The 15,122-nt window shown below is 37.5% G+C and overlaps 1 protein-coding gene across 9 annotated transcripts in view; it reads right to left on the reverse strand.

Annotated features, from left to right (window-relative positions):
• Positions 1-1,560: 1,560 nt before the first annotated feature.
• SLC4A10 (solute carrier family 4 member 10) overlaps positions 1,561-15,122 on the reverse strand; it is a 214,806-nt gene continuing 201,244 nt past the window's right edge. For 6 of the 9 annotated variants that reach the window (XM_036421111.2, XM_036421118.2, XM_036421109.2 and 3 more), the window contains 3 exons: positions 12,182-12,249; positions 8,469-8,585; positions 1,561-3,613 (listed from right to left, as the gene is read on the reverse strand). In XM_036421111.2, the coding sequence (XP_036277004.1) occupies positions 3,547-3,613; positions 8,469-8,585; positions 12,182-12,249 (252 nt within the window). In that variant the 3' untranslated portion in view covers positions 1,561-3,546. Of the gene's footprint in view, positions 3,614-7,615; positions 7,655-8,468; positions 8,586-12,181; positions 12,250-15,122 lie in introns of all 9 variants that reach the window. The other 3 variants (XM_036421114.2, XM_036421112.2, XM_036421113.2) reach the window with 2 other exon arrangements.

The following is a 15,122-nucleotide window of genomic DNA, read 5'->3' on the forward strand; positions in this document are numbered from 1 at the left end:
TCCCAAGCCGACACTCTATCCATTGAGCCAAACCAGTTTCGGCATGGATGCAGTCTTAATAGAAGTTTATAGGCCACTCACAGAGAGTTTGGTTTAAGCCTTAGAGAACCATCCTGGGAGCAGCATCCCTAAGGAGGTGATTCCACTTTCCTCCCACAATGCTCTCTACTCTGTGGCCAAACTCATCTTCCAAAAATTCATGTATTTCCATTACTCAAAAATCAAACATCCTAACACATCACTTATAATGTTTCCAACTTATGTTTCTATCTTTCCTCATAGGTCTCCACTATCCTCCTAACACTCCACCATATTGGGCTGTTTGTTGGCTAGTTACCACACATACTTTAATTATTTATTATTTTTTTTACTTCAATATGGACATGTATTTGAGCATCTTTGCAGTTCTTGGAGGAGGTTTCCTTTCCCATATCCATCCTAATTCATATACCATCTCTTATCTAACATTTTCTTCAAACTCTGCCCTACTCCAAGTAGCAAACATCACAGTCCCATTTCCAAAATTTCAGCACAAAGAATAATGGTCAATGCATCAATAGAAAATGAATTGGAGTGACAGTTGTATCAATTGCTATAGCTTTCCAAGGAAAATGCCCAAAAAGATTTCTAAAATAAAGTATTACCAGTAATTCTGAAAATGGGCTTCTTCAAGGGGACTGATTACAAGTAGCCTTACAAAGTAGATACTTAGAGAATCATCATATTATCCAAATTATGCTCATAAAATTTTCAAATGGTTGCAATCACATTTCATTCCATTGCATGAGTATATGAGATGGATATACTGGAAAATTAGGAGAGTTATCTTGCAATGATAATAAAATACTCAAGTCCCCAAGAGTAAATCAGGCTAAAGTTAAACGGGAAAAGTAGGTCAATGCAGGTAAGAAAAAAAAAAAAAAAAAAAAAAAAGCCACACTTTTAAGAGCCAAGAAAAGTTCTATAAGATATTGGAGATCATCTTGAAATACAAGTTGCTGTGGCTTGTCAGTGGAAAGTTCCCATCAGGCTATGGATTTAAACTACATTGAGGATTTATTTAGATTATACTTAGGGGAAAAAACTCCCCAATATCAAAAGCTGTTAAATGATAGCAATTACAAAGTAAACGCAAGAGTCATGACAAAAGTATTAATCCATACATTAGAATTCTGAATGCAATTACGGCTACAAATGAATAATGGTCTCACCTGACAAACAGGGAGGAAATCCTTTTGCCACTGAGAGTGAAAACATTAGTCTAAGGTGTTTCAATAATAAGAAACCTGCTAATGACCTTGAATCCTTTTGGATATGAGCAATGCTATGTACCCAAGTTCCTGCTCTCTGGGAAAATGAAGACATATTTTTTAATATACCTCTCAAAATATTTTGTTCATCAAATTGTATTAATACTCTTGAAATGTCTACTTCACCAAGTTTTCTTTACATAAAGGGTGTCTAAATTTAAACATTATTATCAAATATTGATTTACTGATTAGCACTAAAGGGAAAAAAAGACAAGACACTTGCATCACAATTTAAAATGTGCAAGAAAATTAGTTAGGATAAATATTTATTTCCACATAACATTTCTTAGTTGTGAAAAACACAATGTCTTAGTCACATTTACACTTTACTTAAACTTTGCAATAAATTACATTCAAGATATTCACTAATTTTGACCAGGAATCTGAAATTAGGAAGAAATATATAACACTACACTTTTTCTTATATTTTATATAATTTCAAAATAGTAGGATTAACATAGGATATCATTAAAATTCACACAAGAACAAAATGACTATAAAAATACTCAGAAATACAGAATTTCATTGGATATGATTGCTTATTCAAATAGGTGACCATGTAAAGGTTTTAATTCACTACAATCATTTTTTAACAGAACAGTTAATCATATATGAAAATACTGGTAGGCTGCTTATGGGACTGTCTGGCATGTACTGCTAGTCTAAATCATAAAATAATGGGAATGTTTATAACGTAGTATCTGTATTACAAAATATACAAAGGCAACACATTGAGAATGGAAAGTTTCTGTATTTTTTCCTTGGCATTTATAAACACAGACTTTGTTCACTGTATATTCTTCTTATATTTTTTAGGCTTATGTTCCATAAAAGAAATGGCTCCTTAAAAGATTCTGAGGGGAAATTTTCAGAAGGCATCAAAATGTTGAACGTATGAAGGCCTTGTTATTGGTGGTTTTTTTTTACCCCTCATAAGCTTAATCACAAGAGCTTTTCCCCCTAATTTTTCATGTGCACTTATACACAGAATATGCAATGAATAGTCTGGAAAAGCGACAGGGCTCTGAATGATTATCAAATTGGACACTGAAGATCACTGATCCTTCTTAGGAAACAAGAGTATTATAAGATTTGGTCTTGTTAATTTCACATTCATCTAAAAACAAAAGAAATACTGTATTCTTAGTAGTGCTCAAAAATTCTCAACTTTTCTTCCTCTTATATAAGCTTAGTAAAGATGATTTTATATGAACTGAAATATCTACAGAAGCTTTCAAACAGAATCTGAAAATTTCTTTTAAAATATCATTTTTCTACAACATGCATTTAATTAAAAAGATGAAAGAGCTTTGTAGAAAAACAGAGACCTGTCAGTCTAACATTAGAACATGATTCAGAAGCAGCTTTAAGCAGTACATGACCTTTAGCAGCAGAGAACTGTACAGAAGTGGAATTTCATGTACAATGACTCACCATTGGTATTCCACGAGTTTGTATATAATAGGTTTATTTGGAAAATGTTCATTGTCAACGGGAGAGAAACTTAACAGCATATTCCCCATAAAGGTTGTTTTGAAAATCTCACAAAACTTAGAAAGTTTTTCTAAAGCATTTCGTACAAGCCTAGTATTTGATCATGTAATCACAACTTGAATTTTAAGCAAATACTACTTGACTCTTTGCATTAGTGTCTGATTCTTTTAAACAAGTTGTGAATAGGTTTCTACATTTTTTTTTTCAAATTTCAGTTTTAGTTACATAGAAATTCTTAACTATTAAATGTATCATATTAAATCAAGGAAGTGAATAAATTCAATTGTTAAAAAATGCTTTCCAACTAAATTTTTAATTTGGTTATTTTGAAATAAGTCACTGATACAAAATAAGAAGTAAGACTACCATTCAAAATTCTTCTGATTGAAATTACCAGGTATCCTCAGGTCACTACATTAGGAAAATACAAACTAGGTAAATATGACTTATCTCTTTAAGAATGCTATTGCTCTCATAAAACTGACAAGGAGAATCCATTGTTTACAAATGCCTAGCACACAGCAAGGAATGCAGGGGTTCTTCATTAGCTATTGCATATGCTCACAAGTGTGTCTCACTGCTCAGAAGTTTAAACACAAAAAGAAACAAGTATTGCACTACTTACAGTATGAAGGTAGATTTGGGATGAGAGACAGAATTTACAATACATGATCAAAGCAGTTTTATTAATAATTGTGGCACTCTTCTCATATATTTGTAAAAAATAAATTGAAGATCAAGTCATAGACAAGTCTCCCTGTCAACACCTTTCTGTGAGTCAGCTTTCTTCTCTTCTTGGTTTTCACTGCTACAGGGAGGGAAAGGAGAAATTTATTACTGAAATTCCGCATGGCTACTGTGAGATGTGCTTGCTCAGACACAAAACCCATCCACCCCGGAGTGCCACCAGGGCCGTTAGGCATTGCGCTTTCATGCTGGGAAGCACACATAGATAGATAGCAACAATTAAAACCCTCTGCACTCAGTGACATAGAAACCAAGAACTGCAGAAAAGGGGGAAATTCAAAACACAGAAACCAAAACCAGACATTTTAAAAACAGTTTCAAAAGCATGCAGGATTAATACCGTGGCTTTCATTTGGGAAAATGAATCAACAATGATTATTGAAAATGCCAGTTATGCCCCATCTTAAGAGAGCACTGACGTGACAAACGAGATGTCACAGGAGGAATTTCTGGACTCTGCTGCAAGCGGTCCATCCTCTGTGCATGCATGGCCTGGCTCCTGAATCTCAGTGAGAACCCTGTCCTGGTCCATAGGTCTGGAAGGAGGTGGCCACCCACACACTGCCCTCCGGACAGCCGTGCCGTCTCTTCACAGACCCTGACCATCCCAGGCACAATGCTTCTCCTCACTCAGTCCAGAATAAACTCATTCCCAAGTGGCTTCTAGTTTAGCTAGTCTGTAGTTAATTTCACTAATGGGCAAGCTGGTTAATGTGACTCTCCCATTTTGTCTTCCTGTTCTTCAATATTTTTCTGATGTACATTTTCCCTGCTCTCACATGGACAGTTTTTACGGAAACTTCTAACAATGTGCTCACATGCTCGAAGCTCACACCGAGAGTCTATGCTTCCCGAAGGGCAGGGAGCTCCCCCCACCACTTCCCTCTGTATCTGAGCCACTCTGCGACCCTCCCTGCTGCTGACATGGAGGGGCAACCCGCAGCTGGCCGGCCTCTGAGGCCTGAGCTGGAAAAACCCAGACATTATTACTGTTCATGTTAGCCCTTAATACGAGTTTATAAAATAGCTGCTGGTGGGGAAATCCTTGGTTTTAGTAACTCTTTTCCAAGTAATAAAGTGACAGTTAAACCCTTTATTCTATGGGGTCTTCTGGGCAGCTTTTACAATGGTCAGTAACTTAGATATTTTCTAAGAGTGTGTTTTTTAAATTGTTTTTCCTCCATTTCAAGCTATCATAGAAACAGCCATTCTCAGTTGTCACCACCACCCGGCACCATCAGGTAAGAAGTGCCGGAGCTTCTGCCATCGGTGGCAGGCTGCCAGTGCTGTGAGCGAGTGTCTATGGCACCGGGTTTGTGCCTGCCACACTTCTCAGCGCACACTACTTGCAGGTCAGAGCAAAGCAACTCTTTTCACTTTTCTCCTACCATGAGAAGGATGACAGTGTGCACATGATGTGTTGAGAGCCTTAACTCTGTATTTTTAACTCCTCCATCTAAATGACTCACTTTCTTCCACTTTAAGTTCCTTTCACATGACAAGTGCCTGCTACCCTACTTTCCAAATTAACTTTTCCTGGGGCTCTACCTGCCTGACTCCCAGTCTCTTCGGCCAAACAAAGCCAATGAAAAGGGGCAGCTGGGGTAGGGGAGGAAGCCCTGGGCTTGGAACAGAAAATTGCATTCCGTTCCTGGAAGCTGAGAATGAGCTGTATGACCTTGGCTAGTTATTTAACGTCCCTGGAACCTGTTTCCTAATCTGTAAATTGGTTTGACCTGGATGACAAAGTTCTCCTGTAGCTTGAATGCCAGGATCCTGAGGTTGGTATTCCTCCTGTGAACCCCTGTCTTTGAAAGACGTAAGGACAGGTCCTATCTGCGGGAGATTGCGGGGACAGAGACACACTGGCCTCCACATGAGCACGGTCTCTATGTGCACAGTGCCCTGCTCCATATGCTTTTGATAAATGAGCAAAAGCCTCGTGCACTGTTAGTCACCAAGAGTGGAAAAAAGAGACTCGGGATGTCGACTTGGTTCCAGACACACTTCCTCCTGATGTCCTACTTTGATCAGACTGGTTGTTCGGTTACAAAACAACCAATTATAATTGAGGTTTTTTTAAACTCTTTAAATCAGTGCTTTTTGTATAAGATTTCAGTACACTAGGAAGCAGAAGTTTTATAACCACCTCAAAATGTCTATAAAAAATAGAAAATTAAATTTTCTTACTGTATGGTTATTACTCTGTTCCTTGTTACACTGATTTTCTCATTACCAATCAATTATAAACTTTCATTGTAATGGATTGTATATATTTGTTAACTATATTATATATATGTCATATCTATTATGTACTATTATAATAAATATATATTACATATCTATAACACACATTGCATGTTTAATGTTGTGTGTGTGTGTATGTGTGTGTATCATGTTGTATAGTACTTTGAAAAGACCAATGGATAGAAAATGGATGAGACAGTGTCCGGTCCCTTGAGGAGTTACAATTTAAAATAAAAGAAGTAAAATTTCAAGAGAGAATACAACTTGACCCACTACATCCACGCTGCTAAGCAATCTTGAAACTGTTATTTTTCAACTAGAGGCCTGCTGCATGAAAATTCATGCACTGGAGGGGGGTGAAAAACATTACTTGACTTTACTATTTACTTTAAGGAGTGCCTAAAATATCATAAAAACTTTTGCTTGGCCCTGGCCAGGTAGCTCAGTCGGTTGGAGCGTCATTCTGTACACCAGGAGATTGCAGGTTCCATTCCTAGTCAGGGCACATACCTAGGTTTCAGGTTTGACCCATGATAGGGAAACATACAGGAGGCAACTAATCTATGTTTCGTCTTACATCAATGTTTCTCTCTCTTTCCCTTTCTCTCTCTCTAAAATTGGGTGAGGATTAAACACACACACACACACACACACACACACACACACACACACACTTTTGCTTGAACCAAAGAAAAACAGAGACAGAGTTTGTACTAATGGATTAGTGTATTACAGGAAGAAAAGCCATCTATAAGTTCAAGTGTCTCAAGTTACCCACATATCCCCATATCTGACATTTATTTTGAACCCATAAACTTTGAGTTCAATATTTTTATAAATCAAAGTAATGCCATATTTTTAATATTAAAGAGTCCACAGGCACATTATTTCAAGGGGTTTGAGAAATTACCCCTCTCATAACTCTGATTTTCTTCCAAGACTTCTGGCAAAATGGTGTTACTATGTGAATGACTCTATCAGGCCATAGCAGGGATCTTTGGGAAAGGACGATTAAGCACGTTTTAGAATAAAATATGACCTCTGCTTGAGCCAAGCAAAAAAATACATGAAAATTTTAAAGTCCAGTTAAAAGATAGAAAGCATCAACCAGATGCTTTGAGAGAGACTATTGAGTAATTTATATTAACCTCCTTTGGAGTAAGTGTTAGGTAGTTGAGGAGAGGGGGCGGAGCATGGAGGGGAAGAGAGAGCTAGAGACAGAGAGACAGAGAGACAGAGAATTCCCATCTTTCTGGGGAGAACTCTTACACATTTGTTTTTCTTATTTATGCTGTTGAGAACAGAGATGACACTGAAGCAGCATGCCATTTTGGGGTGACAAAAACCAGCAATAAGAGGTACTCCCTAAGTCTAATGTATAGTCTTTTTCTAGCCTATGTTTCCAAATATCTCTCATGAAGCCAGAGAAAGCTGGCAGGTTTGGAAGCATGGTGGTGCATAAATGGAAGCGCCCAGCTTTGTAATCTCTTAATGCAAGGGATACTTTTTCTTTTTTTCCAATATAAAAATTTGATATCATTACTAAATACAGTTCTATGATATTTGTTGATTTATATATGATGCATTTGTATAAATCATGTGGGGGAGAAGTTTACTCAAGTTTCAAACCCTTTTAAAGAGCTGAGTCGTCATAGGAATACCATAAACAGTCTGATACTGGATCTCAGCCCACAACTCTGCATGCCTTTTGCCTCCCCAAAACTCACAGAGAACATAGGCTGACCAGGTTTCTAGAAGACACCATTTAACATAAGGAAATACAATTAAGGAGTAAGCTTGAGGGAGAGGGTCTTACCTTTGGGGAATCAGCTTCTAGAGTGATTAGGAAGGGGAGCTTATGACAAAACGTAATATAAAAATTAAGTAGAAATAGTTAATTTAAGGTCATGAAAATAAAGGAACTTAATAATTAAACACGGTCCCAAATCCCTCAATCACTCTTTAATAAGATATATTAGCATAACAGAGATTTTTCTTTAGGTCAGCATCTAAGCAGGCTGATGGTTTGAATATTTTCTTTATAAATTCTGGAAAATTTAGTTGGAAATCCTATGATGACTCTTGATATTTAAGGACATACTCTTCCCCCAGCATGCATTTAAAACTATCATCCACAACTACAGGAGTTGTTTGTTATGCTTTTATACAGAGTAGAATGGATAGAACTTTCTGGAGCTGAAAGTTTGGGGGTAAGGGGGTTAGAGAACATTTTCAAGGGGTTGAGTAGAAGACTGGAAATATACAAAATCTCCATTTTATATTTCATATGAGTTTTAAAGAGGACATGGGGGAGTGCAAACTGTGGTCAGACATCAACAGGGTTCCTGGGTTGTGGGTGATAAGGGAATAGAATAAAATCTTACTGCAAAAGATTAGGCCAAAATGAATGTCCAAAGATGTCGTGCCTTGGGACCCATTTATAGCACCATTACTCCCCACTGTCATAGTTTTAGAGTGAACTTTTAATTTGAAAGGGAGATAAAAACAATACCAACTAATATGATAATTACAATTTCTACACACTTTTCAAAATAAATTTTCTGAAATACTTTAGATATAAATTTGATGAAATGATCTTATATTTTTGCTAATGGATTCATGTCAATAGCTGGGATCAGTATAAATCCACATTATACTAGAATTCAAACCTTTTAGAAGCAAAGCTTGACTCCTTTTCTTTTGAGTTATCGGCAGTAATCAGAAGGTTTCTCCACAAGGCAGTCTTTGACATTTCATCAGAAATGTTGATCACAGATGGATCATCTCTAGATAGTTTACCCAAAATGAAATGATAAACAATAAATAAGCAATTGAAGATATTTAGTGATAGAAACAAATGTAGGACAATCCTATGCCTTTATATAGATATAGTACTTTTGATAATTAAAAATTAAGAAGTATTGAATAGTTTTCTCAATTATTAAAACATTTATAAAAAAAACCCACATGAATCTAGACAATATTTTCAAGTTACATAGAAACTGGTTTTGGCAACAATTTTCTAAATTCATTTCAAATTAGAGAGATCAGGTGCTGCATGGTCACTGCTTAGCCTCTTCCCCTAATATCAGCAGACCCACTTCACTCTCTGCTTAGACTAGGGGTGTCGAACTCAATCAGAGAAGGGGCCAAAATCTAAAATCCAGCCTAAATCGCAGGCCGAATGGTTTACTGAACAGTCATAAACTGTCATTGTGATGGAAACACAGCAGAGTGCAGTGATGACAGCGCGGTGCGGGCCACATTGCAAGGCCTGGCGGGACGGATTTGGCCCGCGGGCCTTGTGTTTGACACATGTGGCTTAGACTCTACTGTGGCTCTCACTCACTCAGAGCAAAAGGCAAGTAGATGGACTGTAACACTCTGTTCCCACCCTCACCTCCCTTCTTCATCTCCTGCTCTTACTCCCCTGCTCCTTCCTCTCCAGCCATATGCAATGGCTTCCTGACTGTTCTGGATCACCATAAGGCTTGTTGCTGCCTAACAACCTTGTACCAGTTCTTCTTTCTGCCTTCAGTGTTCCTTCACATGGTACAAACTTTCCCTCCTTTGTTCAAATGCCACCTACCCAGACAGGCCTTTGCTGACTATTTAAAATTTCTATTTCTATCCCCTCAAAGCACTCCCATTCCTCTTTTTTCACTTTTTCTTTTTATTGTACTTTTCATTATCTGAAATAGTATGCTATTATATTTGTTGGTGTGTTTATTTTCAGACTCCCCCTCCCTCTAGTCTACTTGAGTATAAGCTTTATGGAGGATTCTTGAACACTCCTCTTCTCCAATAGAGCTTGGCACTTCATACTTACTCAACAAATACCCTATATAATAAAAGACTAATATGCTAAGTGTCTGGTCATCTGTTCAACCAATCAAAGCATAATATGTTAATGATATGTTAAGGCTGCTCAACTGCTTGTTAGGAGGTGCACTGACCACTAGGATGCAGATGCTTTAACTGATAGGTTAGCTTGCTGCTTGGGTCCAGCCGATCAGGACTGAGCAAGATGGCCAGACTTGCCCTAGAGCCCTCCCGCTGCCCCTCCTTGGCTGGCCAACCTCTCACATCCCTCCCTGGCCCAATCGGGCACCTGTGGGGTCCCTCGGCCTGGTCCCTCTTCCAATCCAGGACCCCTCAGATTGTCAGAGAGCCGGTTTCGACCTGTTCCCACAGGCCAGGCTGAGGGACCCTATTGGTGCACCAGACCTCTAGTCTGTTAAATAAATAGAGGTACCCTGTGTATTTGGCTGGGGTCTTTCCCAGTGGCTGGGGGAGCTTGTAATATGAGCAATTATACCAAGCTTGGTGCTTTTTTGTTTGCATTTTTAAATGGCACCAATTATAGGTGACATTCATAATGTTCCCGAACATTCCCAGGGCTAGAAACACAACCAAAGTGCAGCAGAGACAAATCATAGGCCCAGTCAAGGAAAGTTTCATTGATTGAGAAAATAGCACTCTTCTCACTACACATAAAAAAGATTCTCTGCTGTGAAAGAAAGAGCCGAAACCGGTTTGGCTCAATGGATAGAGCCTCGGCTTGGGGACTGAAAGGTCCTGGGTTTGATTCCGGTCAAGGGCATGTACCTTGGTTGCGGGCATATCCCCAGTAGGGGGTGTGCAAGAGGCAGCTGATCGATGACTCTTTCTCATCAATGTTTCTAGCTCTCTATCTCTCTCCCTTCCTTGCTGTACAAAATCAATAAAATATATTTTTTAAAAAAGAAAGAAAGAAAGAAAGGAAGGAAGGAAGGAAGGAAGGAAGGAAGGAAGGAAGGAAGGAAGGAAGGAAGGAAGGAAGGAAAGAAGGAAGAAAGAAAAAGGAAATCCTAGTCTGACCTCACGTGGCTTTTATTGGTAGTTTTCATAAGAGGGCAACAAATCCAAATTTCTGGAGAAACACTAAGGGTCTAGAACACCACCTTGGGTCTCATAGGCCCCTTTCCTTGCCTAATCTAGACATGTATTCATTAATTCCTCTAATTCGCTTAGCCTTTGGAAACTCCAAGCATAAAATCAAGTAATTCCCCAAAAAGTGTCATGTAGAATACAAGATTTTTAAGATAGGTGACAGTCTTGTGAGCAAATAGGTTTGGAAAATGCTGGATTAAACCATTGAACTTTTTTTTTAATGCAATACTATTTAGATTTCTGAATATGCCAATGTGCTTTGTGAATTTACAAACTGGAATAGGGTGTGGGACATTTTCCAAACTTACTGAACTACATAATCCTTTTGAAAGTGGTATCATATGAAACTAGATTTCTATAGAATACACTTGAGAATATGCTGATTCAACTAAATAATCAACAGGACTTTAAAACTTATTATGTTTAAAAAGATAAAGTACTTTCTATACTTTCTATGTTTAAGTGGTACATAATTATATATGTTTTAAATCTAAGAAATATGATTTTATAGTAAGACCCTGAAGATCTTGAGACTATTTTTTTTTTAACCCTATGACAAATTTCCTCCTCAGAGAAAAGCCTCTTCTGCTTTTTTACTGGCATTGCCTTATATTATTCTTAAGTACTTTGAGACTATATATAGAACTTTTTAGCCAGATACATTCAAAATTTTTATTGTAATTTATAAAAGTTTGTTTTCTTTTGCTATATCTTTGTGCATAAAGACAATTAGCGTATTTTAGAGAATTACATAAATATTTCCTAAAATGACTGGTAAAATTTCCCTTAACTTAAGACAGTGGTCGGCAAACTCATTAGTCAACAGAACCAAATATCAACAGTACAATGATTGAAATTTCTTTTGAGAGCCAAATTTTTTAAACTTAAACTTCTTCTAATGCCACTTCTTTAAAACAGACTCGTGCAGGCCGTGGTATTTTGTAGGTAGAGCCACACTCAAGGAGCCAAAGAGCCGCACGTGGCTCTCAAGTTGCAGTTTGGTGACCATGGACTTGGAAATAGATTACCTCTTTGGAAGTGCCTTTTAGGGATAATCTCACAGAGTTCAAATATTTAGCTGTGATCCATTTAGTGAATACCTAGCTTATTTATCCCAGAATTGAATCTTGAGCTGTCTTCAGGTGCTACTTTTAGAGGATACGAAAGAGGGTTTTCATATCCATTATAAAATATGAGAAGAAAAGACTTCAAACAGTAGCTTCATGCCCCTCTCCCCCTTCATTTTAAGCTACTTGGCCACAGTCACATAGCTATTAATGACAAATTTTACTACTGGGACAGAGTAATCTAATTCCTAATTTCAGTTCTTTCTACTTTAATACAACTTCAGCAAACCTCTATAGGAATCCATGTAGTACAAAATTTTTAATAGAGCATATAAGAAAATGTGCCATTTCTCAACTTATCTGTTTTCACCTTTCTATCTTACCTGTAATGCCCTTCCAATGGGAGCTGTACTGTACCCTCATCTTCCATAGCTAGCATACTTTGTTCTTCCTGGAAAGATAAACATAAAATATATAAAGTGAACCTGATGAGTCTCTTTTTTACATTGAAGAAAAAACACAGATTAATGTTTCACTATCTCATTAACCCCAGGACCTTCCACTCTGTTTGCACTCATTAATGCTAGCATAGGTCCTTTCAATGAAGGAAGCATTCACTGCTAAGAATACAAGTAATTAATGAGAGTCTCATATCACAAAGTAATTTAAATGCTAACAACAGTCTCTTTCGTGTTAATTTCCAAGCAGATTAAAAAAAAAAAATCAATCTGCCCTAACTGGTTTGCTCCGTGGTTACAGTGTTGGCCCGAGGACTGAAGGGTCATGGGTTCAATTCTTGTAAAGGGCATGTAAGGTAGATGCAGGCTCAAGGCGTTTGCAGGAGACGGCCTATCAATATGTCTCTCTCACAATGATGTTTCTCTCCCCATCTCTTCCCTTCCCTCCTATGCTCTCTAAAAATCAATGGGGGGAAAAAATCCACCATTGAGGATTAACAAATAAACAAAACAAAATCAATTTAAATTTTATAAGGACAAAAGTATGAATAATATAATCATTTTCATTGTTATAAAGTTGTTTCCAAAATATGCTATAAGAAGGGAATGAAGGATGCACTTAGAGCACTGGTTCTCAAACTTTAGTTCACATTAGAATAACTTAAAGGCCTTGTTAAAAATACATATTGCTGGACCCCACCTTCTGACTTAATAGGTCTGAAGTAGGTCCCCAAAATTTACATCTCTAATGAGTTTCCAGGGGGGCACCGACTATGCGGTTCTGAGGACCACACTTTGAGAACCATTATTGGGGAGATTGGAGAGACTTGGAAAAAGAGAGTGAAAGATATCTTCCTGTATGGACCAAAACACAGATGTGTTTTCCACTCAGGAATGCATCTCAGGCTTTTGCTTTATGCTTCAGGTTTCTTCTTATAATGACAATATCCCACCCTTCCCAAAGAGTGGAACTGCTTTATATATTTATTTCTTCAGATATAACATTTTAAAACTATATATTTGGGATAAAGATAATCTTATTACCATACTGAAATGCCCTGCTCTAGTTTTCAATAATGTTATCATCAACTTCTTTCCATACAGTGAAAAAGAAATTTACTTATCTGTAGATTATAGCTCCAGTTTAATGCATTTGTTTTCAAAGCGTCAATTAGTAATGGTCAAGTTCAGAGAACTATCTAGGGCCATTAAAAAAAATCTTAGAATTATTATCTTAAAGTCCAAAACTGGAATTTTAAGTTGTATAAAGATGAAAATCTAGGCAGCTCCCTGACCAAATGGGAACTGTAAAGAGAAAACAGGAATGACCTGGAGGCTCATTGCCTTCCCTCTTTCAGGAGCTTAGCAGTAGCTGGGCTGATTTAAATCGGCTTTCAGAAACATGTGATCTTTGGCTGATGTCATTGTTTTTGGCATGCAGGGCTGTTCTTAGCTATCTGTATGCTGGCCTTGGCCCTCAACTTGCATATTGCCTAGTCTGAAGATCCACTAGCCATATTTCTTATTACTTAAAGACTTAAAGAAACAGTGTTTGCTAGAGTCTCTTCAACTAACCCATGAAAATTAATATAATTAATATAATATAATATAATATAATATAATATAATATAATATAATAATATAATATAGGCATGTCTCATTTTAACTCTTGTGGTACTTGCTTCCACATCCAACCTGCTGACCAAGGCAGGCTCCTCTGCTGGGACGTTGGCCATGTTGCACACAGAATATCTATACCCAGGCTTATGCTGTGGAACAGTGAGAGGCCAGGGGGGTGAATGAGTTCTGCTGTCTCTCTGCTTATCAGTACCCCACCCCCCAAGCCCTATGTTACATTTATACTCTGTGGTGCCAATGATATGTGTCTGTTACCCCTTTGCATAGCAGAAATCAACTCTATTCCCTTTTTCTGTTCTTTAAGGAAAAAAATTTCTTTAAGAGCCATCATATGTTCTTCATTACTTGAGTATTATGCTTAGTCCCCTTGGCATTTGGCAGTGCTATTAGAATTAATTTATGGTAAATAGATAGTACCATTTGTTTTAAATTACACATTTAAGCATCTGAGCAGAGCAAATCTGTAGTCTAGATTGAGGCATGTCTTGCACATAGGTGAGTCACTATACATGGAACATAATATACATGACATGTTAACTTATGTGCACATCCTTGAGACCACAAACAGAGCATATATATCCTTTCAGATAGATGTGGTGTTTTTTTTTCCTATAGAAAAGGTTACCTAAATGAGCATGGATGAACATAAAGAGGAAACATTCAGTGATCCCAAATGCTATTTAAGTAAAACCAAGATACAGGCAAAATGCCATTATTTCCTTGCTTATCCACTGAAAGGTAAGCTTGGTACATATTATCTTTCCTGACCAACTCAGAATAAATCTCAAAAAGCCAGGTAGGAAGGTTTAATAAAGTAGTAAAGTTCAAAAAAGCTAAGAGAAGAACAGTGCCATCAATGTTTAAGTGACCTGGCAGCAGAACACCAAGACTCAAGATTCAATCTAACAGGAAAAAAAAAAAAAAAAAAAAAAAAAAAAAAAATTGGACCAAAGCTTTGGGAACAATTTTGTTTTTTCCTCAGATGATTTTCCACTTTTCTCTCAAATTGCTTTCAATAATTATTTTGCACTCTGTGGCTTGTTAGCATGTGTGGGCTTTATACTAGTCATAATTCTATCCAAACAAAAACTCATCACCTCTAAAGATAGCATCCCCAAGCCATGCTTATCTGAAGAGAACGTGGCAGTGCAGCCGCTGCCTTTCGTGCCAGAAGGAGGCTGGGTGGGCCCCCGTGCTCTGGATGGAGGGCCGGCTGCATCCCAGGCAG

The sequence above is a fragment of the Pipistrellus kuhlii genome, unplaced genomic scaffold, assembly GCF_014108245.1.
Source record: "Pipistrellus kuhlii isolate mPipKuh1 unplaced genomic scaffold, mPipKuh1.p scaffold_m20_p_7, whole genome shotgun sequence".
NCBI classification, from domain to species: Eukaryota; Metazoa; Chordata; class Mammalia; order Chiroptera; family Vespertilionidae; genus Pipistrellus; species Pipistrellus kuhlii.